Source organism: Tachypleus tridentatus, chromosome 2 (genome assembly GCF_004210375.1).
Source record: "Tachypleus tridentatus isolate NWPU-2018 chromosome 2, ASM421037v1, whole genome shotgun sequence".
NCBI lineage: Eukaryota > Metazoa > Arthropoda > Merostomata > Xiphosura > Limulidae > Tachypleus > Tachypleus tridentatus.
In genome coordinates this window covers 133,513,577-133,538,853 of record NC_134826.1, presented here as the reverse complement: position 1 = coordinate 133,538,853, position 25,277 = coordinate 133,513,577, and the positions used below count along the sequence as shown (strand labels likewise).

At 35.2% G+C, this 25,277-nt stretch overlaps 1 protein-coding gene and 1 long non-coding RNA gene across 3 annotated transcripts; one reads left to right on the top strand and one right to left on the bottom strand.

Annotated features, from left to right (window-relative positions):
* Positions 1–241: 241 nt before the first annotated feature.
* Positions 242–14,409, bottom strand: LOC143245153 (uncharacterized). The gene is made up of 3 exons (XR_013025486.1): positions 14,117–14,409; positions 637–860; positions 242–468 (listed from the first exon to the last, which is right to left on the bottom strand). It is a non-coding gene; the product is annotated as an uncharacterized LOC143245153 (long non-coding RNA).
* On the top strand, positions 5,171–23,684 carry LOC143245152 (uncharacterized). Of its 2 annotated transcripts, none has more exons than XM_076491137.1 (4): positions 5,171–5,355; positions 9,451–9,543; positions 12,458–12,513; positions 17,830–23,684. In XM_076491137.1, the coding sequence occupies exons 2-4, from the start codon at positions 9,498–9,500 to the stop codon at positions 23,074–23,076; spliced, it is 5,349 nt and encodes a 1,782-aa protein (XP_076347252.1). In that variant the 5' UTR covers positions 5,171–5,355; positions 9,451–9,497; the 3' UTR covers positions 23,077–23,684. The 2 variants fall into 2 exon arrangements, with proteins under 2 accessions (XP_076347252.1, XP_076347251.1); XM_076491136.1 differs by having other exon boundaries at positions 9,418–9,543.
* Positions 23,685–25,277: the final 1,593 nt, after the last annotated feature.

Genomic DNA, 25,277 nt, shown 5'->3' with positions numbered 1-25,277 from the left:
CTTTATATGTTGTCATCAAACACCAGAAAATATTGACCTCAAAAGAAAGACAACATCAGTGTGTTATTAAATCCGTTTACCTCGATTATTGTTAACAACAAATGGACAATCTGTGCTGTGCCAATACTAGTATCGAAACCCGAATTTTAACGTTATAATTTTTTTAACTTATCGTCCAGCCATGGGGAGTGGCGGCAAAAAAAACGTATAATTGGAAGTAGTAATGTTAAAAGTTGGCTACTCTGCAGTTGTTTCTGGCACAAGGCTAAACAATGAGCTATCTTCGTGATTATGGGAAATCCACTTGAAGCTAAAATATATTCTCGAGACTGCTGGTATGGGTATTAACACTTTAATTGAAATAAAGTACAATGTTGAGAATTCAATGAGCTATTTTATTTCTCTTCACCACAGAGCATCGAATCTTTATTTTATCGTGGTTAGTCCGGAAACATATCGTTGGCCCACCTACGATAGGAGCTTTGAATTAGAAACATAATATATTTAAAAATCTAAGCTATAGATGTGACGATCTTTTGATAAACAAACTGTTATGAACGAAAACCGACTTTAAAATCTTAAAATAACCTCACATGATTAAATCACTGATTAAAATGACCTCATTGAACAACTTACCTATTACGTAGTCCACAATATCTGACTTGTTTACCGGCGTTACATTTGAATGCTCGTTTACGCGTGTTTGAAGACATCTGGTGGAGAATCCAAAATAGCCTAGTGAGCAACTAGAACACATCAGTTGATGTTTCCAGGGGGCCAGCTCTAAGTTTATGGATTTACAATCCTAAACCCTGTAGTTTAAATCCCTGTGGTGGATAGAGTGCATCTTTGTTCTGAAGCTACAAGAGCATCAATACTTTTAATGTAGAGAAAAAAAATTATTGTATATAAAATTTAAAACGATCTTATATCAGTGGTAGAATAATGTATATGAAAGAGATTTTAATGTTAGGTTTTGAACACTTGAACATGATTTGGCCTGACGATTAGTGTCCCATTGTCCCAACAACTCATTATGCGCTTTGGGGCCGTTTGTGTGTCATACGATTGACAGTCAAGTCCCACTATTCAGTGGGATAAGAATATCCAGAGCTGACGGCATATATAATTGTGAAATTGTCTCTTTTCTTGTCGTACTCTATGTGCAACTATACACAAATAACCCTTGTGTAACTTTACGAAAACATCATAAACAGAATAGATTGCACAATACTGTTTTGAATTAATTATGTAAATCACAAACTGAAGTTTGACATTGATGTGATTATTAAAAGCTAAACACTTCTCACTCCCATTTTTACTATAAATTACACTATTTTTACTGTAAATTACACAGTATTTTTACTGGAAAGTAAACAGTGTTTTTACTAGAAAATAAATGATGTTTTTAAGATGAAGTAAACAATACTTTTACTGAAAAACAAATTGTTTTTACAGTAAAATCAGTGTTTGCACTAAAATAAAGTGATTTTAATGGAAAGTAAACAGTGTTTTCCTCGCAAATATCGCTTTTACAAGACATAGAGATGCTTGTTAATAAAACAGAATATACCCTTTATAAAAACAGCAAATGACCTAAGGACCGTAGGTACAAATTTCACAAGACATCTCTGATATCTGCACAGTTTGTTACAGTTTTTTTATTACTGTTATATGTATGAGTAACATTCTATATATATAAATATATTCTTTTCCTCAATATCCCTTGTAAAGTGTAACATTCAATTTCCATGCTACAGAACATGCATATCATGGTGACGCTGTTAAAGAACGAAGCTCATAAAAAGTGTAATAGCACCTGACCTGGTTCGTTAGTAAGTTTTAACTCAAACAAAATGAGATACGACGCTAACAAACTGATTACAGGTGAACAGGTCTAATGATGAAATTTACCTTAAAAATGTGCAGGTACTCAGATTTTCAACACCTGGTTTCGTAGTATTCGTACAACCAAGTTTTCTGCATGTTAACGGTATATTTTAGTATACTATTCAAACTGAACAGTTAAGTAATACAAAAAACAACAACAATAGTTGGCTTAAAAAAGAAAATAGAAAAGAATAGAACTAAATTTGGAATTCCGAAAAGAAACTGGACTGAATTCCTGTGAATACCGCTCGAATTTCGAATAAGAAAATGTGTGTACTTGATGTAAAGTCTTCTAAAATGGCGTCCAAACAAAGACAATAAAACGTAGATTACGTTCCTATAAAGTTTAAAACTAGTGAGGAAGTTCATAAGAAATATTGTTGTGGTTAACACACTGAAACTGGAGACTTTCATTGTACACAGTGTTGTAATTAACACATACTCAAACTGAGGACTTTCTTGAACACAACGCCCCCTTAAAAAACAAAATATGAACGTAAAAATTTAAATACTAGTAAAACGTTAAGAAATTATTTTGTAGTTTTCAGTGTTGAGTTGTACCAGGATTTAGAGAATTCTGTGTCACTGAACTTTTCGCTTGTTATGGAGGGAAAGAGCACATAAGGTGTGTTTAAATATGTGTGAAGGCAGACTCATCTACACACGTTGCCCGAAGGCTTTAGACTTCAGAGAATATATTTTGTTACACAAGGAAATGGTTTACTGAATAACTAATTGAATAAACTGGAGTTTTTTTTTTTTTTTTTTTATTTTAATGTAATTTTCCTTTATAAAAATGCATTATCGGACAAGAAATTAGTTCTCATGTTGTTCTTTTATGACTTGTTAACAATAGTTGCAGGTCCCAGACTTTCTTCTTATAAATTTAGGTTTGTCTTTAATTTGTATTTCTCCCCTTTTGCTTTTTCCAACTTTATTATTCTGTAACACACATTTTCAACATGTTAACCCAATTTGTCTATCACGTATTACAACCAATCTATTCATGTTGATTGTATTTCTGTTTGTTGTTCATTATTAAATTTGTATTATTCTTAATTTAAAATCTGTATTTAGGACTAACCTAAATCTTCAAAGCTGACCGGGGCCTGGCACGGCCACGCGCGTAAGGCGTGCGACTCGTAATCCGAGGGTCGCGGGTTCGCGCCCGCGTCGCGCTAAACATGTTCGCCCTCTCAGCCATGGGGGTGTATAATGTGACGGTCAATCCCACTATTTGGTAAAAGAGTAGCCCAAGAGTTGGCGGTGGGTGGTGATGACTAGCTGTCTTCCCTCTAGTCTTACACTGCTAAGTTAGGGACGGCTAGCACAGATAGCCCTCGAGTAGCTTTGTATAAAATTCCAAAACAAACAAACAAACAAAAAATCAAAGCGGACCGAACCTCAAGAAATATTATTGGGTTTACGGCCAAAAATATTTTTAACAGCAAAAGTTCTCATTAATGAAACAATTTTAATCTCAATAATTACGAATATGTTCATAAAAAAAGCGTATTTTATTAACCATACTGGTGGCCAGGTTGGTTTTTACCTCACTGTAATGGTAAGTTACTATTTTCATCTATTATATGTATGTATGTGTATATATACATATATATAAAATAAACATAGAATAACAAAACAGACATAAAAATCATTATCCATGCGGCTCGGCATGGCCAGGTGTATTAAGGCGTTCGACTCGTAATCCCAGGGTCGCGGGTTCGAATCCCGGTCGCACCAAACATGTTCGCCCTTTCAGCCGTGGGAGCGTTATAATGTTACTATCAATCCCTCTATTCGTTGGTAAAAGAGTAGCCCGAGAGTTGGCGGTGGGTGGTGATGAGTAGCTACCTTCTCTCTCGCCTTACACTGCACATATCCCTCGTGTAACTTTGCGCGAAATTCAAAACAAACCCAAAACCCATTATCCATGCCTCGTACTCTACATAGGTTCTTTAATGGAAGTTATCCATTTCCTTTATGTGTTTTATTTTGAATTAATTTTCGACACTGCTGATGGCTAGTGTCGATTGTCTCTCTGATAATCAGATTTATACTAGCAGCAGTCCATCAGAGGTTGGATGAATTAAAAAAATATGGACATGAAATACTGAGATGGTGACCGTGACGCCATCCCTTGGAGTGTGTCAACAGTTTGATAGTTGCTAAAAGTAGCAAAAGTTAGTTTTCTCGCATTTCTTGAAAGTTGTTTTCGACGAACATATCAGTTTCAAGTGAGATTCTACACAACTTTGGTGTATCAGAAATGAAGATGATATTAAGTTAATATGTCTCACGAACACGCTTTGTACATAATGTTGAAGCGGTGTTTAGTTTCGTAAGCGCCATCTACATGTGATACAAATGTTAAATTAATAATTTTATTTAAAGCTAAGTGTCCCGCGTCTTTGAAGTTCTTTACATTTGAACAGTAGTATATAAAGGTATGCGGAGAAAACATTTACTTCAGTGTTATATATGTCTACAGAAGTAAACGAGGAACACAATCATAATTTGAAAACAAAAGTTTACCTCTGAGAAGACAAATAAATTAGTAACACAGTTATGTTTAATTATCTGGATGCAGGCGTAAATCTCCTGAATGAATTAGACTCGAGTTAAATATTTCATATGAATCTTAAAATACATATATATATACCTAATAAAACATTAATAAGAAGCATTCATTTGTAGCTTTTAATATTTTCCTAATAAAACAATATTTCAGTATGTGCTTATTAGGCTTAGTTCATAGCTAGTACGTCCTTTAAACGTCTATTTTTTAAACTGTATTTATTATGATACAATAATACGCAGTACACAATAGCATATATCTTGAGGTACTAATACAATAGTGTACAACTTGAGGTACCAATACAGTAGTATATAACTTGAGGTACCACTGCTATAGTGTATAACTTGAGGTACCACTGCTATAGTATATAACTTGAGGTACCAATACAGTAGTATATAACTTGAGGTACCAATACAGTAGTATATAACTTGATGTACCACTGCTATAGTGTATAACTTGAGGTACCCAGTAAAAACAGTATGTAATTCCAAGTGTCAATACAGTAGTGCATAACTTTAGGTACCAATACAGTAATGTATATGATGAGGTACCAATACAGTAGTGTATAACTTTAGGTACCATTACAGTAGTGTATAACGTTATCGGTTAACGTTTTCAAGCTCCTGTTCAGAAAATTACAAAATTTCCACGCTTTGAACGCAACTAGAGCGTGCCACACACGTCCTTTGGCCTCGAGGCGATACTGCATTGAAGTATATAACGGACAGCGAAAAATTAATCGAGTATTTCATCTACTAAAATTACAGTTCAAACGCTTCTAGGTGGCGCAGTTTTTAAATGGAAAACTTGTAATTGTTTTTATGTCAACTCGCGTTTCATATTTCAAGCTAAACATCTAGTTCTACCATTCAACAACATCACGAAAGGTACGATTTTTTTTAATGATGTACTGCATTTAAGTCAGCTCAAGATATTTCATATAAAATTATCTTTGGGTATTCGACTTATAGAGAACCAATGTAAAAATATTAATGAGTTATATTGAAAATATTTGATACATTTCATAAACACTACATTATTAATACTATTATAAAAAAATTCTTTGGTCTTAAAGACACCATTTTTTTGTAATATATTATTCACTCTCGGCTTTGGAGTGAAAACAACGTCTTTCAGCGTTTTTATTATTACTCGTCGAACCAATATTCGCTAAAAGAATAATTTCAGTACAGTTTTGAGCTTGTTTATAAAGTGATGTTTATGGTTTGCAATTTAAATTCAGCAATCCCACTGTTCCTTTCGAACCGAAGTATTTTTTCCTACTCTTTAGTCCAGGACTCTGGCATGGCCAGGTGGTTAAGACACACAACTTCGGAGTCCGAGGGTCGCGGGTTCAAATCCCCGTCACGCCAAACATGCTCGCCCTTTCAGCCATGGGGACGTTATAATGTGACGGTCAATCCCACTATTCGTTGGTAAAAGAGTAGCTCAAGAGTTGGCGGTGGGTTGTAATAACCAGCTGCCTTCCCTCTAGTCTCACAGTGTTAAATTAGGGACGGCTAGCGCAGATAGCCCTCGTGTAGCATTGCGCGAAATTCAAACCAAACCAAACCTTAGTCTAACTTTTCATAGCATATGTGTCAGCACTGTCACATATCTTGAGCATTGTAAAAATAGCAGAAACAAATTGACCCTTGCTTCTAATACACGTAGATTTGATTTAAGCAGCACTTTGTTTTGTTTCAAACTCACAATGTAATGGGAGCAGGTAAGTTAACTGAAAGGTTCGATAAGTTACTTATTTTAAATAACAACGATTCCAGAAAGTTGGGTTTTAATTTTATCCTTTTTTTCACTTACTTAACGTTAGTCAAAGTTGAGATTAACGCAGTGATCACGATAAAACCCACTTGTAGAAAAAAAAAATATGTAAAAACTCAGTTACACAACCCCCTTCAAACATGTGGTCAGCTATCGGTTAGTTACCTGTTTCTTTCTTTGTGAACCTGACGATCACCGAAGAAGGTCGAAACGTTGTTCGCTCCTCAACATAAAATTTTTCCAACCCATACCAGCCGTTTTTACATAAATATCAGATTAACGCAATAATAAAGAAACTTGAAATAGAATATGAAGATGACGTCTGTAAGTTCAGACAACATGACAAAAAATAGATATCCAAGTGTTTAAGGTCTGAAGTGATTGACAAAACGTATCTTTCAGGGATTCTGAAACAGTTAACAGAACAAATTGTTAGAGACTATTATCTGAAGTGATTAACAAATCTCATGATACAGGAATTATTGTCTATATTAGATGACAGAACACAAGGTACAATAATTAAAGTCTGAATTATATAAAAGGACAAGTCGTGTAAGGGTCAGTATCTCAACAAGATGACAGAACATTTAATACAAGGATTAATATCTGAACTAGATGACAGAACATTTAATACAAGGATTAATATCTGAACTAGATGACAGAACTCGTGATATCAAGATTAATATCTGAACTAGATGACAGAACACGTGATACAAAGATTAATATCTGAACTAGATGACAGAACACGTGATACAAAGATTAATATCTGAACTAGATGACAGAACTCATGATACGGAGATTAATATCTGAACTAGATGACAGAACATGTAATACAAGGATTAATATCTGGTCTAGATGACAGAACACGTGATACAAAGATTAATATCTGAACTAGATGACAGAACACGTCATACAAAGATTAATATCTGAACTAGATGACAGAACTCGTGATACAAAGATTAATATCTGAACTAGATGATAGAACACGTGATACATAGATTAATATCTGAGCTAGATGACAGAACTCATGATACCAAGATTAATATCTGAACTAGATGACAGAACACGTGATACAAAGATTAATATCTGAGCTAGATGACAGAACACGTGATACAAAGATTAATATCTGAACTAGATGACAGAACTCATGATACGGAGATTAATATCTGAACTAGATGACAGAACATGTAATACAAGGATTAATATCTGGTCTAGATGACAGAACACGTGATACAAAGATTAATATCTGAACTAGATGACAGAACACGTCATACAAAGATTAATATCTGAACTAGATGACAGAACTCGTGATACAAAGATTAATATCTGAACTAGATGATAGAACACGTGATACATAGATTAATATCTGAGCTAGATGACAGAACTCATGATACCAAGATTAATATCTGAACTAGATGACAGAACACGTGATACAAAGATTAATATCTGAGCTAGATGACAGAACACGTGATACCGAGATTAATATCTGAACTAGATGACAGAATATGTAATACAAAGATTAATATCTGGTCTAGATGACAGAATATGTAATACAAGGATTAATATCTGGTCTAGATGACAGAATATGTAATACAAGGATTAATATCTGGTCTAGATGACAGAATATGTAATACAAGGATTAATATCTGGTCTAGATGACAGAACATGTAATACAAGGATTAATATCTGGTCTAGATGACAGAATATGTAATACAAGGATTAATATCTGGTCTAGATGACAGAATATGTAATACAAGGATTAATATCTGGTCTAGATGACAGAATATGTAATACAAGGATTAATATCTGAACTAGATGACAGAATATGTAATACAAGGATTAATATCTGAACTAGATGACAGAACATGTAATACAAGGATTAATATCTGAACTAGATGACAGAACATGTAATACAAAGATTAATATCTGGTCTAGATGACAGAATATGTAATACAAGGATTAATATCTGGTCTAGATGACAGAATATGTAATACAAAGATTAATATCTGGTCTAGATGACAGAATATGTAATACAAAGATTAATATCTGAACTAGATGACAGAATATGTAATACAAGGATTAATATCTGAACTAGATGACAGAACATGTAATACAAGGATTAATATCTGGTCTAGATGACAGAATATGTAATACAAGAATTAATATCTGGTCTAGATGACAGAATATGTAATACAAGGATTAATATCTGGTCTAGATGACAGAATATGTAATACAAGGATTAATAACTGGTCTAGATGACTGTTATTTCTAAAATATTCTAAGTAGATGGTGCTAGTAAAAATATAAAATGATAGGAAGCTTTTGCTTAATGACAGGCTCTCCTCAGTAGCACCGTGGAATGTCTGCGCACTTACAACACCAGAAACCAGGTTTCGATACCTGTGGTGGGCAGAAGTCAGACAGCCCAGCTTGTAAGTTTTGCTCAACTTCAAACTCACACACACTTATTGAAAGACTACGAATTTAATTTTGTGTGTGTGTTTGACACTGCATGTTTCTTACAAAACAATTTAAAAAAATGACCTTTACAATTCACGAGGTTTGCACTATAAATCATTAACAGTGTGTTACTGCTTAGTCACAAAAAGGCCTAATAATTAGTAACAACGTTACGCCTAAGGAAAAACTCCTTCCGTTGCCCTACAATTTCTTCGCAGCAATGACCCATTACGTAATTCTGTGAAATGAGTAAATCTCAACTGATTTACAACAGAAGTTTCTTTGTTTGTTTGGTTGGTTTTGAATTTCGCGCAAAGCTACTCGAGGGCTATCTGCACTAGCCTATCTGATTAGTCATCACGACCCATCGCCAACTCTTGGGCTACTCTTTTACCAACGAATATTGGTATGTATTAACCGTCACATTATAACGCCCTCACGGCTGAAAAGGCGAGCACGTTTGGTGTGATAGATTCTGTTTGGGATCATGTACGAAGTTATTTTCATGTTAATTTATTGTTTCTGATGATCTCCTTAAAAACGTGCCTGGTAGGAGCCATCAAAGTTTAAAACGACAAAATTAAACTTAATAAATAAATAAATGTACATTTCTTTGTTCTTACTTAATGGAATTTCGGTTTCATTTAATATTTTTCTAATTTTTTTTGCGATATTGTTTTTTCCTTCACATATCTTACAAACGAAAGGAAGACTACATTCCCTATGTTGTTTTTGTACAGACTGAAGTGATCTGGATTTGAGAGTATGAACTAGAAAGCACAGAACAATGAAGGTCACCTGGATTAGTGTCCTATTTTTAGCTGCTATTTCAGGTAAGTAGAGCTCATGTGATCAGAACTTAAAATCCGGAGACATAATATATTATGTTAACACGCCATCTGGTTTTGAAATGACTTAGAACAGGCCCACTGACCCGCAATATTAGGACCTAATTATTAATAGCTACAATATGTAAAACAGCAATAAAATATCACATTTCACATGATACTCAGTAATTTTTTTTAGACATAACCGTCCTAATTGCAATTGAATGCCGCTTTCATTTGTGAGGGCCTGCCATGACCAGGTGGTTAAGGCATTTGACTCGTAATCCGAAGGTCGCGGGTTCGAATCCCTGTAACACCAACATGCTCGCTCTTTCAGCAGTAGGGGCGTTATAATGTGACGGTTAATGCCAATATTCATTAGTAAAGAGTAGCCCAAGAGTTGGCGGTGGGTGGTGATGACTAGCTGCCTCCCCCTAGTTTTACGCTGCTAAATTAGGGACGGCTAGCGAAGATAGCCTTCGTGTAGCTTTGCGCGAAATTCAAACCAAACCAAACCAATCCTTTGCGAAAAGTACATTCGTTTTCTACCAAAGACCTACTAAAAATATCAACGGTATCCATGAGTGAATGTCCTTCATATCCATATTCTTACGAAGTGACGCTCAACTAAATGTATTCGGTAACAGATAACTCAAGTACTGCAAAGACTGGCAGTAGGAAACTAACGTATATCAGGAACAGCACTGTAACCGGTAATAAGTAACTAACGTACTGTAATGACAACATTATAATCAATAATAAGTAATTCACATAACGTGGTGTTTGATTTGTTATGAATTTTGCGTAAAGATGCACGAGACCTTTCTCAGCTATCCATCCCTAATTTAACAGTAAATCCTCGATTTTTTAAAATTTCGCGCAAAGTTATACGAGAACTAATTGCGATAGCCGTCCCTAAATTGGTAATTTAAGACTAGAAGGAAGGCAGCTAGTCATCACCACCTACAGCCAAACTCTTGGGCTACTCTTTCATCAACGAATAGTGGAACTCATCGTCACATTAGAACGCCCCCACGGTTAAAAAGGCAGGCATATTTGGTGTAACGGGGAATTCGAACCCTTGACCCTCAGATTACGAGTCAATTACCTTAACCACCTGGCCATGCCGGAGCCGATCAGTTAAGCTATTCCGTTATTAGATTATTTTGTAGTTTTAATTTAACACCAAATCTATATAAAAGCTGAATATTCATTAAATATTCGAAGTATGTATCATTGTAATCGTATACACAATTAAAATTAATTCGCGTGGCTTAATATAACTCCTTTCCATTTTGAACATTGACCAACCTAGAATAGGCTTAACAGTAACCAGGTGGATCAATGTTAGATATATGATAAACGCTTGTTTCCGTTTAAGTACAGCGTGATAGTTTAGTTTATTATTTTTAAAAGAGATAGTTTACCGCAGGTTTGTTTACGTCACTGTATACGAATCATACGTTGTGTAGTTCAATAGTTGTGAATTGAATCTTGAATTATTGTTGTCATCGCGTATTGTTGCATCATATTGTGGGATAGCATGTAGAACATTGTAGACCTCTAAATACGCATACAAAATGTAGTTCAAGTAAGATGGATCGTTACATACGTAGATAGCTAGAACTAGAATGTATGTTCATAAGTTTAGCCATAAGAGCACAAACGGTGATTTCTAAAGTGAAATTATCGCAAATTGTATTGTAACGACAGAGTAGAGAAAATTAATTTGTCTTGTCATTTGTGTTCTAAAGTAGCTGAACAAATCTCTTTGGGGTTTTGACGAAAAGAATCAATCGTTTAGAACTCTGTAATAACTAGCTATGTAATGTAATGAAATTATCACCAATTGTATTGTAACAACAGAGCAGAGAAGAACAATTTTTGTTGTAAATTGTATTCTAAAATAAATGAACCAGTCTATGTGGATTTTTACAAAAAGAGACGATTATTTGAAGATCGGATGCAAAATGTGATGATTAACTGTGTATCTAGTATTTTTTTAAGTTTGACTTGTTTTTATATGTTATTTTAAAACAAGTGTACTGCGTGATGTTTGTTTATTGTAGAAATTTATCGTCAACAAGTCAAAGAGACCTACTATAAATAATCCTGCCGATCCATACATACATGATCTGGCATGGCCAGGTGGTTACGGCATTCGACTCGTAATCCGAGGGCCGCTGATTTAAATCCCCGTCACACCAAACATGTTCGCCCTCTCAGCTGTGGGGACTTTATAATGTTACGATCAGTCCCATTATTTATTGGTAAATGAGTAGCCCAAGAGCTGGCAGTGGGTGGTGATGAATAGCTGCCTTTCCTCTAGTCTTTCACTGCTAAATTAGGAATGGATGGCTAGCGCAGATAGCTCTCGTGTAGTTTTGAGTAAAATTCAAACCAAAGCATACATACATACCAAACCTGACAAGAAAAATGAACTGAAAGAGATTCATGATAACAGTCATTTAGATTGTCCATCTTTACCAACCCAACAACAGAGTTTCTTTCACTGATTACAAAAAAACTGTGGTAATACTAAACAAATACAACGTGCACCATCTAGAACACACTGTGGTTTACTGTAAAACATGATAAGAGAGGTGTGTCGTTACGAAACTGTATTATGGATCAACAACTTCAGACAACCTGTCTTTAAACGACAATTAGATTTTTAGTTGCTAAAATGTTTGCATAATTTATAATAATGATAACCCACTTACTGAGATCGTAATTTGTATTGAAACAAAAAAAAAAAAACACAATAATATTTGTTTCATGCACAGGAATTGTGTTAATAAAATTATATAAAGAAGTAACGTTTAAAAAAAATAACTACAAATCAAACATTACGCGTTCTTAGTGTTTGAGGTCCAAGGTTTCTCTCTGTAACTGATTTAGTTTCTTTCTGTTTTTCTAGCATCTGCTGAAGATCACAGCTGGGCAACAAAGTTGAAACCTGGAGTTCACGTTCTGGTAGGACAGATTCTTGTAATTAATAGTTTCTTATGTTTAGTTAATAATCTGGTTTTCAAGTCTGTATTATAAAAGGATCTGGTCTGTTATTATTTTGTTAAACGTTAGACGCTGAGATAAACTCTTCGAAACGTCAAATAGGTAGAAAATCATTCCAATATACTGATACCCACTTTGTAGAGTTACAGGAAGTTACAGATATTATTGTTCCATTTGGAAGACATTACAATAAGATACAGACAGCTTATATAGAAACCCTATTTAACAGACATTACAATAAGATACAGACAGATATCGATACCCTATTTAGACATCAGTGATACAGACAGACTTATATAGAAACTCTATTTAACAGACATTACAATAAGATACAGACAGGTTATATTGATACCCTATTTAACAGACATACAATAAGATACAGACAGGTTATATTGATACCCTATTTAACAGACATACAATAAGATACAGACAGACGTATATAGAAACTCTATTTAACAGACATTACAATAAGATACAGACAGGTGTATATTGATACCCTATTTAACAGACATACAATAAGATACAGACAGACGTATATAGAAACTCTATTTAACAGACATTACAATAAGATACAGACAGGTGTATATTGATACTCCATTTAACAGACATTACAATAAGATACAGACAGACGTATATAGAAACTCTATTTAACAGACATTACAATAAGATACAGACAGGTGTATACTGATGTCCCGTGTAGTAGACATTACTTCAAGGTACAGGCTGTTCCATATCGATGCCCCATGTTGTAGACATTACAGTAAGGTACAGCCAGTTGTATGTTGATGACTCATGGCTTCAAACACGGAATTGAATATCACGTGATAACCATGGCACTAAATATAGTTATTTGACGTTCAACTTACCATCTGATGTCTGTTTTTGTCCTGGTGATAAAAATACAACGAATCTTAATTACGCTTCTATTCTTTCGTACACAACAATAAATAAAGAACGTAGTTTGTTGACGTAATTGTCCTAAACTGTAAGATTAGAGTATATCAAGCAGAACTGTGTTTCCTGTGTGGTTGAAAATCATGGTTCCGTAGAATGAATTTACACTTCTATAGGACGGCTATGTATACCTGCTTATAAATATATAAGTACCGTTTTATAGTCCTGGGATGTAACCTTATAGACTGCGCTTGCTGTTTAACAGTTCATAAGAATGGCTGTATGGACTTAAGTTACTGTTTTACAGTCCATAAAGATGGCTGTATAGATTGACGTTACTGTTTTAGTGTTCTTGAGGGTGACTATGTGGTAGTTTAAGTTTTTAAAAAGTGTCTTATAAGAAGTGTTAGTGTGTTATCCCTGTATCTCAATTGGTAAAAGTACTCCATGACTTACGAGAGGTTCTCCACTTTAAATCTGAGTCAAATAATTAATAAAATCAAAATGACTATGGCTGTATAGACTGTACTTGCTACAGCCCCATTTGAACACGTCAATTTTATTCCTGCGGAAAGAAAACGTACGTTTTAAGTAAAGTATAGTGGTATTTATTATTTAACATGTATACCAAAAAAAAACTTAAATAAAAAACAAAGAGACGCACACTCACCACATTCCCTTTCTCCGAAATGTTTTACTTCTCTGTTCGGCAAACGTCACGTGAATTTTTCTCACGTTTCCATGATCACGTACAATAAGGGGGCCTGATGGTCACGTGGATTTACGTTTGGAAAACGTTTCCGTGAACAAGGTTTTAACCAAGATCTTGCATTAAAATCCCTTGGCCACGGACGGTATCACATAAAGAATCAGAGAGTGTTTTCACAAAAAAATGTGATAACGAGACACGAATGTTGAACCTGTAGAACCATAGTCTAGCACCCTAACTTTTGGCCATGCTCGGCCGTCCTGGATCGTATACACAAGTCGAACGTATTTCTGAAGCGGGAAAATTTCTACAGAATAAATTAGAAACTAGTGAAACATAAAAAAATAAACATGGACTCACTAGAGTTTTAACCTTCCTTTAATAACGTCTCCTAGCGGCATTGTGGTATGTTTACGTGAGTTTTAACCTTCCTTTAATAACGTCTCCTAGCGGCATTGTGGTATGTCTGCGGAAGTTTTAACCTTCCTTTAATAACGTCTCCTAGCGGCATTGTGGTATGTCTGCGGGAGTTTTAACCTTCCTTTAATAACGTCTCCTAGCGGCATTGTGGTATGTCTGCGGAAGTTTTAACCTTCCTTTAATAACGTCTCCTAGCGGCATTGTGGTATGTCTGCGGGAGTTTTAACCTTCCTTTAATAAAGTCTCCTAGTGGCATTGTGGTATGTTTACGGGAGTTTTATTCTTCCTTTAATAATGTCTCCTCGTGGCATTGTGGTATGTCTGTGGGAGTTTTAACCTTCCTTTAATAATGTCTCCGAATGGCATTGTGGTATGTCTACGGGAGTTTTAACCTTCCTTTAATAATGTCTCCTAGTGGCATTGTGGTATGTCTGCAGGAGTTTTAACCTTCCTTTAATAATGTCTCCGAATGGCATTGTGGTATGTCTGCGGGAGTTTTAAACTTACTTTAATAATGTCTCCGAATGGCATTGTGGTATGTCTGCGGGAGTTTTAAACTTACTTTAATAATGTCTCCTAGTGGCATTGTGGTATGTCTGCAGACGTTTACTGCTAGAAACCGGGTTTCGAAACCCGTTGTGGGCAGAGCATAGATAGCTATTTATGTAGCTTTTTGCTTAATAACAAACAAGCAATCCTTTAATAATATTCTAACTGTTTTTCAAAATGTTAAGTGTTATCTGGATAGTGAAAAAAGCGAAGGTTTTTAGAGTTTAGATTTTCAAAAAAACTTCTGTTAAGATATCATACAAGAAATAATAACGGATGCAGGGAAAAGCCGGTTCTTTGGGTTGTAGGGTGGTTAGATGGGAGGAGAAAACAAGATGTTGTTGTTGGTGAAGTCAAGTTACGGATGGCATTAAGTTTGTGGATAATTCCATTTTATTAACAATGTCGCACAACTACGGATGAGTTGAATCAATTGATGAGTTCAACAATCATTTGGTAAATGATCTTTAGTTACAATAAGTGCAAGGCAATACAGTTGGATCATCACAAGTAATTTGGATCATACGTGTAATACAGATGAGAACCTACTCAATAGCGTTGATGAAAAAGAAAAGGATCTTTGGTGTAATATTGGGTAAGTCATTCGAGACGTTGGAGCAGTTCCCTATTTTTTGGTAGGCCTAAGAAAATGTTATCATGTATTTAGAAACACACTGATTACTAGTTAAAGAAAGTAATTATTTTGCTGTATAAATCACTAGTTAGGCCTAACTCGAAATGCCTGCACAGTTTTAATCTCCGCACTTGAGAAAGAATATTAACTTTTTGCAAAAAGTTTAGGGCTACTGGAATGGTTCTGAGGATGGAACAGTTGGACATGGCTACTGGGATGGTTCTGAGATTGGAATAGTTGGACATGGCTACTGGGATGGTTCTGAGATTGGAATAGTTGGGCATGGCTACTGGGATGGTTCTGAGGATGGAACAGTTGGACATGGCTACTGGGATGGTTCTGAGATTGGAGTAGTTGGGCATGGCTACTGGGATGGTTCTGAGGATGGCACAGTTGGGCAGGGCTACTGGGATAGTTCTGAGATTGGAATAGTTGGGCATGGCTACTGGGATGGTTCTGAGGATGGAACAGTTGGACATGGCTACTGGGATGGTTCTGAGGATGGCACAGTTGGGCATGGCTACAGGTATGGTTCTGAGAATGGAATAGTTGGGCATGGTTACTGGGATGGTTCTGAGGATGGAACAGTTGTCTTATGAGGATAGTATAAGATCTCTTAACTTGGTTTCTCTTGGAGAAAGGATGGTTAGAGATAATCTCATTGAATCTTACAATATTATCAGTTTGATCAATAGAACAAAGATCTCTGACACAAGTTTCAGATTTGAAAAAGGCAGACTGCGGCCCAGTTGAGACAGCTTTATTTTCTATAAAGGTGATTGGCTTATGAAAGTATTTGTAATTGGTACTAGTGAAGATCGATGTTTTTTAGTGTTTAAAATTAAATCCATAATTTCCTAATAAATGAAAAGTGGGATTACGTTTTAACTTTTTTTTCTTCAGAGACATCTTTGATAGTCCAAATTATCCCTTGTTGTCCACAAGTTATTCTTGTTAAATTCAGTGTAACGAATGGTTATGATCTGCTCATGGTATGTGAAGTGAGATGACACTCGTACTTGGCACGACCAGGTGGTTACGGTGCTCGACTCGTAATATGAGGGTCGCGGGTTTTAAAGACGCTGTCATATCATACTCGTAGCTATAACGATGTCATAACATGCTCTTAATTACGACAACGCCATAGCATACTATTAGTTCCTGATGATATGATATAATCCATTTAGTTATGACGACTTTTTGGAATGCGTTTATTTATAAACGCTATAATAATATACTTCTAGTTACAAATGATGTCATGGAATTAATTACAAACACACAGTAACAGCGCTTAGCCATAGCATTCCTATATAAGGCTAAAGGATATACTATACAAGTTTATTTCCCAGGACTAGGTTTACGACGTATTGTACTTACTTTATATTTCACATTAATTATTTAATTCAAACTGTTCGATGAACAATTATATTAATCTCTGATAAACGTCCAATAACAGAGTTTGTTAAAATTCATGTAAATGATAATAAACTCAGTGTAATAACTAGTGTCTTTATAATTTCGCTCTATGTTTTTTATGACTTGACGCCGCTGTGAATATCACACCATTTAACATGAAGTTTATCACAATATAGTTTTTCATATCTAGGGTTCAACGTTTGGCCTGGTGGATAGCATGTTGGGCAACAGGTCAAGAGATCCAAAGTTTGAGCATGCGATGTACCAGTAAAGGTTGTCGTTTAGACATTGGTACCGTATACTTGTTGACATCCTCTGGTCAACATTTCTAAACTCAGGACAGCCGAAATCTGAACTATTGAGGGGAATGGGTCTGATATAGTTTTTAACCAATGTGTCGTATAAGGTTACCATTTAGGGTGAAAATACCCTTATTTTTTTACTCATTTGCAACTGCACACAAACAAGAATGTAATATATTATGTCTAATGTGGAATAGGTTTGTTTCTATACGGTCTTGTCCTTTTAGGTTTCGCTGTTTTGTTTAAAAAAAGCTGGTAAAATGAAGTACTTGTGACAAAAAAAATATCAAAGAGAGAACCATTAAGAATAAGTGTTCTAAATTAAAACGACTGTTCTTGTTTTTTATTTTCAGGATGAACGACTGAGATTGTCGGATTATATCTATGAAGATAATGATGGTCAAGAATACAACAACAGAACTCGGTTTCAAGACCCCCTATCAACAATCATGGGTCATGTGATTTTCGAGTGTGAATCAAAAGTAGAGGGATACTATGCAGATAAAATGTTTAACTGCAAAGTGTTTCACTATTGCAATCAACATGGTAAACGCTTCACGTTTCTCTGCCCTCCAAAGTCCATCTTCAACCAGAAATACAAGATTTGTGACTATGAGTTTGGCATTACTTGTGGTTACACGGAGAAATATTTTAACTTAAACGACCAGCAAGATTTACAACAGAATGCCACATCACACGTAGACGTTTCAGTTCCAACAACAGACCGTCAGAAACATTCCCAAACCTCCAAAATAATACAGAACACCTCTTTTCAGGACCGAACTAAGCTAGAAGAGCAGTTTGGTATGGTTAATTCCTCCTTGGCTGTCCTCATAACTCAACCACGTAGTGAGAGAAACAGTTCTGGCAATCCTTCTCTAACCCACAATTCTCAGAAGGAAAGACATAACCATCCTCAGAAGGACAGACATAACCACCCTCAAAATTTCGGAAGTAGAAAGTATAAAACGGATTATTTGTTTGCTTCTCGGTCCAAAAAACGTCAGAAACCATTGTTTGTAAAAGAATATACAGAAGATGCTAGCATCAAAAAGACAGAAAATAATGGTAATGAAAGAATTTTTCACAACAACAGAAATCACAAGAAATTCATTGTAGAGGATAAGCCATCAAAAATGTCAAATATAAGTAAAATCCAAATTGCAAAACACTCCCCTGGTGATGTCCATAATTTCAATGTGGCAAATTATAATGGTACTGAAAACGATGATTCTGGTTATCCGTTTATTAATCATCATAGCTTGACACAGTACAATAATCAAAATTATAAGAAACCTGGTAGTAGTCATTATGGAAATGAAAAAACTATCAGTACATTCGGGAAAACTAGGGATTATACGTACCATTATGGGACTAAGCAACTGCAAGATTCACAGTTACATTTCAAAAGCCCATATTTTCCTAGTTCAAGCACTATAAACAAAATACCTTTAAACCAGCCAAAGCCTCATATCCAATACGGCCTTCCAGCTTTCCACAACTCTTATGAACACAGGCAGAATTTCGTTCCTTCTATATACAGACTATATAATCCCATCCAGGTTTTCAACAAGCCTCTTCTTGGTATCGACAAGGAGGTGCAGAATGTAATTCAAAAGCCATTTTTATCAGCTACCAATCAGCAAAACACTCATTTTTCTCACTTAGGACCATTTCACCACTACCTGCAGCCTTCTCACCCAACAAATTCCAATCACAGATTTCGCGCATATTTATCAGGAAAACCTATAATAAATGGAAAGAGGAAAATATATCCCAATGAAATAAGTATTAGTACAACAAATAAGAAGCTTTCTCAACCTCCAACCATTTCAACAATTAATCATGAATCTTACGTTTTTCCTTCACAAGGGCATTACAAACCACAACAAACTAAGAGCCAAACTGCTTTATATGACAGAAGAGTTAACGAAGTTCCTAAATACCCGAATTTACTCTTGACGAAGTCGTCGGCTTACTTAAGACAGCAGACTGTTGAACCAGTTTTAACATCAAACACTATAATTTACCCTTTTCAACAAAATCATCAGAATCTACAATTTGACATTTTCAAAGGATTACACCATCCTATTCCATCAATGAATATATTTTTATCAAATGCTAATTTTAATCCTACGATTCAAAATTTCCAAAAGAACATTCCACTGAAGCGAACAAAAAGAGAGAATACTGATTTTGTGAATAGTAAAGCCGTTTTTAGAGCACATAAATCAGAATTTGACCCTTCAAGAGACGCTTCAAAAGCAAGGAAAGAAAGACATCATCGTCAATCCATTGCTGGTCACTTTTCAAATCGTGATAATCCAGTTGTGTTTGTACGCTCCTTGTCCTCTCAGGAAACGTTGCTACCAAATCAAGAATCTTTTTACGGGGAGAGAGACAGAAAAGTAGGAGAACAAACTCCTCCATTATTATCAGCATCTCAAAGTAGCAATTCATTTGACCCACCAGTATTTAGATCTTCTAAAGATTTTGTATATGAAAAAGATCTATCTCTAAGGAAAGCACCTCAACAGTTTTATCCTCAATCACAAGATCCGAGAATTTCACAACCTTTGCTATCTTACAGGCCTCAGACTTCTGAAAATAAAAATGGGTTATTCTTTAATACCAATTCTGAATCAAGTAGGAATCCTAAGCATGTAGACGAAGACATCGAAAATAAACATGTAGTCAGTAGCAAACGAGGTTATAAAGTACCTTTTGAATCAGTTAATATTCCATATAATGGACATCGTAGGATACCCACGCAGCAAAGACATCCACAGTTTTTAGTCTTTCCGTCTCAAGACTCTACATCATTACCACAAGACGTTGCACCTATACTTGGTCATGGACCTAAATCATTCTATGGCTATGAACCTTCACATTTTACGTTGTCACTCGGGAAACCTACTTCTTCAAATGTAAATGTTCCTCAACTTCCTAATCGACCACATAATAATGGTCAACAAGACTTCAGTAGCCTACGACATCGAACACCTCCTTATGGTTTGGTGAGGCCTGGAAATTCACAGCAGCTTAAAAACTTCCAACCTAATTATCCAACTTGGTTTACTTCAAAAAATGGTGACCGACCACGTTTTGTTGAATCCAGTCTTTTTCGAGATTCCGTGTTAATTCCTCCTTCAATACATGTATCACAGATTGGCAGACATAACTATAATCATGATACGTTTGAAAGCAATAAACCTAAGAAAAGAGTTGTTGGAATACCCATACCAATAAATAATAAAGACATACCTGGCCTAGAAGTTTCAAGAAGACCTTTGTATAGGCTAAGAATATTACCAAATGTTTCTCTACACCATGAGCAACAAAGATCTGAAAAAACTTTTGGTGAATTGGTTAATCCAAAAGAGTCCGTTTTACCCGGTAGAATAACTCCACAAAGATTCACATTAACAAATAAACACAATCTTGATAAAGGATCTGATGACACTGAAATTCATTTCGAATCTCTTTCTGGTCATGAGCTTCCAGGAAGCTTTATATCTGACCCCAGAAGAATAAATCCGGGTTACATCTCTAATCAAAGAGACTTTCCAAGATTGCATCCTAGCACAGAATATTGGAGAAAAAAACCTGGCCATAATTTTGAGATTAATAAAGAATCTTCTCCAAAACCTTTTGCTGGCATAGAATTTTCGGGAAAACTAACACAAGTGCGACAACAACAACAGCAACAGGAAAGAGATTTATTTGATCCCGAAGTTCCAAGAAAAGTTCAAGTTATCAATGAATTCCAGGGTAGATTCACACCAAATAAAGGCATAGTAAGACCAGTTACTGAAGCGAATATACAGGACTCCCTCCATAGCTCCCTGGAAGGGAGAAGGTATCCAGGAATACTCGTGGAAAGTGCTGGAAGAGAAAATCCTGATAATTCTTTTGGTGTTCAAAAACACTTACAAACCCACTCTAATTTATCAGTCATGGAAATAGAATTTCCATACCCTTATCAGTCAACAGAACCACCCGTGTTTCCTTTACATGAAGAAACTAAAAATGGAAAACTAACTTATGAAACAGAATTTATATTGGTAAATGAAGATGAGGGAAGCAAACAAGTGCGAGTTCAGAGCCCACCAAAAGGACAAATCTTTCGCACTGAAACATTGTCTGATGATAAAACTCAATCAGTTAGCAATTCGAGAGGACATCAGGCCTATCCTCTGCAATATGAGGGTAAAAAACTTTCTCTTCAAACCATTAATAATGAAAGTGGACTTCACCTTCATAAATTTTATAGCACTCACTCAGAATCGTTTCAAAACCGTTCACATAATAACAATATCGCCAAACCACATGTGCAAATATCTGAAACACCTCTATCCAGCACAACATTGCAAGACCAAGATAAGATAATTAAATATTACAATAACGACAGCAGTGAATTTACTGGTGAAAGGTTTGGACGTCCAAAGGTTCCACAGTCAGTAGCAGAACAGGTTATTCGTGGTGATGTGGTAAACGTATCTCCAGAACCTTCACATAGAACATTTTATCAATCGAAAGAAGAGACAGCTACTGAAGTAACTGCGAACAAGCCTCAACAACCATTACCTTCTAAAGCTGGTGTTCCTTACGTCTCAAAACTGGCTCATGGCAAACCGTCAGTTACTGAAGCAGAATACAATGATAGTCCCTTGAACAGTGGTGAAGTTAACAAAGAAAGTAGTTTAACAAAAAACGTGTCCCCAATACCTCCCACTCTTCCTACACCATATCAAGTTACACTTTCATCAACTAAACTTACTGCTTCTCTTCCTACTACACTAAGCCCCGTCTCTGATGTTATTATAAAGGATGAGGTGACACAGAGTTCTTCTGGAACCAACAATACTGATGAACCAAGAAGAAGCAGACACCCTTTCTTTAAACTAACGTCGTTTACAAATCAAAGACAGAGACCTTTATTTCCTGGAAGAGTTAGAAAACCGTTGCTTAATTTTAAAGGTAGAAAGACTGAACCAGTGTCATCAAGTGAAGAAGCTGAATTGGAGGAACGAAAGAAAACGGAGAAAACTAGAAATAGAACCAATTTAGGACAAACACTGTCTTCAAGAGAACCTACAAATGTAGATAACGTTTATAAAGAACTAACAACAACAGCTGAACCAGAAATAGAAAATAATCCTAAAGGAATAATATTTAGAAACACACAGATTAATAAACGTCGACGTCTATCGTTCTTGCACGGTTCAAAGAGGCCATCATTTTTTGGTAAAACACCTACCATAGTTTCAGCTTCCGGTACAAATTCAAATTCCACTATTTCATCAAGCCATGGAAGTTCAAGTCTTTCAAAGGCGAAAGAAATAAATCATGTTCCACTTGCTAAAGATGGTGGTAGTACCTTGGACATTGATGCCACAGAACATGAAGATCACACTGATTCAATTACCACTCCTTTACCCACAACAAAACCTAAACGAATATTTTCTTCTAAGAACGGAGGATCTCGAAGCTTATTCAAGAAACGACCTCGGTTGTTGTCCTTTGGTCGACCTTTATTGCATGATACTGGTGACTCGGACCAAAGTGAACCATCTACCACCATAACATCTTCACAATAATGAACGATCTCACGCGACTAGCTTATGTAGTAACCATCGACCAAACAAAGGACCCCAATAAACTGCCGACGATTCTTTTATATTTTCTGAATCACCATCTCAACTGTAAATAGCCCAATACTTAACGAGAACGATTTACACGAGAGGTTAATCTCAGCATTCCTGTGACAAATTGTAATAACCCAGTTCACTTTGTCATTAATGTCAACAAAGTTATATTTTAACAAGACATTTTCAATAACGAACAGAATGATTATTTACTTTATTTAGGAAACTTACTGAATTTTAATTTAAATCGTTATCATAACTAGCATCACAAAAAATTAAAAACTGGAAAATTTAAAATGAACTTAATTTATTATTTTACCCATCAGTTCTACCTAAGATGACGTTACAATCAAAATATACCTGTAGCTAACTCAAGCATGTTCATTGTTTGTATATTATTAAGCTGTGTCTTCTTTTGTTGTTACTGTTGGCTTTATCAAATGTTCCAAGGTAGCGATTGCCAGTTTTGTTTTTAATCAACTAAATACAATGCTGTTTTTTCCTTTAGTTGTATACATCTCAATTTAGATAAAGACAAATGAACGTTTTGTAAAATTATCCCACTGTATAACTGAAATAAATAATAATTTCTTTAAATAATAATTTAATATTGATTAAGTTGTGAAAATAAAAGTGTGACACGATTATTATTGAATGACATTACAAGCATTACCCTTCATGTTAAACGTAACATGTAGAAAGACCTGAATGGATTATCTTTTTAGTTCTATTTTGACGAATCAAAGCAAATAACAATAAAGTAATTTCGGTTTTTCCAATAGATGGCACTAACATGATATCTTCGAAACTTATAAAAAAAAGAAAAAAACCTAAAAATACATTGACTGTTGTAATAGTTCCCAAGCTTATATTTGTTATTGGCATCATGGAAATTATAACAGAAGCATTCAGGGTATTGTCTTTTCTGTAGTAAAGATTTAGATTGTTTTTAAAATATATTTAGTTTGGAGTCACATAAACGTACCTGATTTTCATTTTTTTTTATATATATTTGTTACCTGCTCTTTAATTCACAAAATTCCCAGTGATTATATAGACATTTATCACGAACAAAAAGTTTGCTATATAATTAATAAAACTATTTCCCTTCTGGAGTTTCTTATGAGGTAAATAGAAAATTATTAAATATTGACGAATATGGTGACATTTCTTTCAAACTTTCTCACATCTTTCAATACTACTTCTATTTTAAAAAGTCACACTTGCAAAAATCATATATAGCAAATGTTGTGTGTTTTCTTATAACAAAAGGCAAGATTACATTTTTAGCCGTTCAACATAAAACGTATTTGAATATCATCGCAAAAAACATTAAAATATATATTTTATAACTTGTATATCGTTAAACAGTTACGGACGCATCAGTTGAAAATAAAGATAAATGAATTTCTGTGTCTACTGCACCCTGATAATGTTTTCACTACTTCACGTTTACTTGGTAATAAAGTAGTAAAATCTAACTACTTTACGGAAAATTTGTTTGGTTTTGAATTTCGAGCAAATTCCTTGAGGGCTATCTGCGCTAGTCGTCCTTAGTTTAGCAGTGAAAGTCATCACCACTTTCCGCCAATTCTTGGGCTACTTTTTTACCAACGAATAGTGGGATTGGCTGTAAGTTTATAACGTAACCACAGTTGAACGAGCGAGTATGTTTGGTGGGAGAGCGATTCCAACCCGTGAATTTACAGTAAACATTGCATTTCGTATTCACATGATAGTAAGGTCCGACATGGTCAGGCGGTTAACGCATTCCACTCGTAATATGACAGTCGTAGATTCGAATCTCCATCACACCGAACATGCTCTCCCTTTCAGCCGTGGAAGCGTTATAATGTGACGGTCAATCCCACTATTCGTTGGTAAAAAGAGTAGCCCAAGAGTTGTCGGTGGATGGTGATGACTAGCTGCTTTCTCTCTAGTATTATATTATTAAATTAGGGACGACTAGCGCAGATAGCCCTCGTGTAGTTTTGCACAAATTTCCAAACAACTCAAAACTACATGATAGTAAGAAGAATACTGTCACAAATATTTTCAGAATAAAAAAAATGAACGTCCATTACAGCCTAATAAATCGTCATCGAAATAAATGACCTCAACCCTAGTACAACCCTAAACATCAAGTTTCGATA

Excerpts from the sequence above, each read along its gene's own strand:
- LOC143245152 (XM_076491137.1), top strand. The coding sequence starts at position 9,498 with ATGAAGGTCACCTGGATTAGTGTCCTATTTTTAGCTGCTATTTCAG. Across the intron at positions 9,544-12,457 it reads ATTTTTAGCTGCTATTTCAG|CATCTGCTGAAGATCACAGC; the intron begins GTAAGTAGAGCT and ends CTGTTTTTCTAG. Across the intron at positions 12,514-17,829 it reads AACCTGGAGTTCACGTTCTG|GATGAACGACTGAGATTGTC; the intron begins GTAGGACAGATT and ends TTTTATTTTCAG.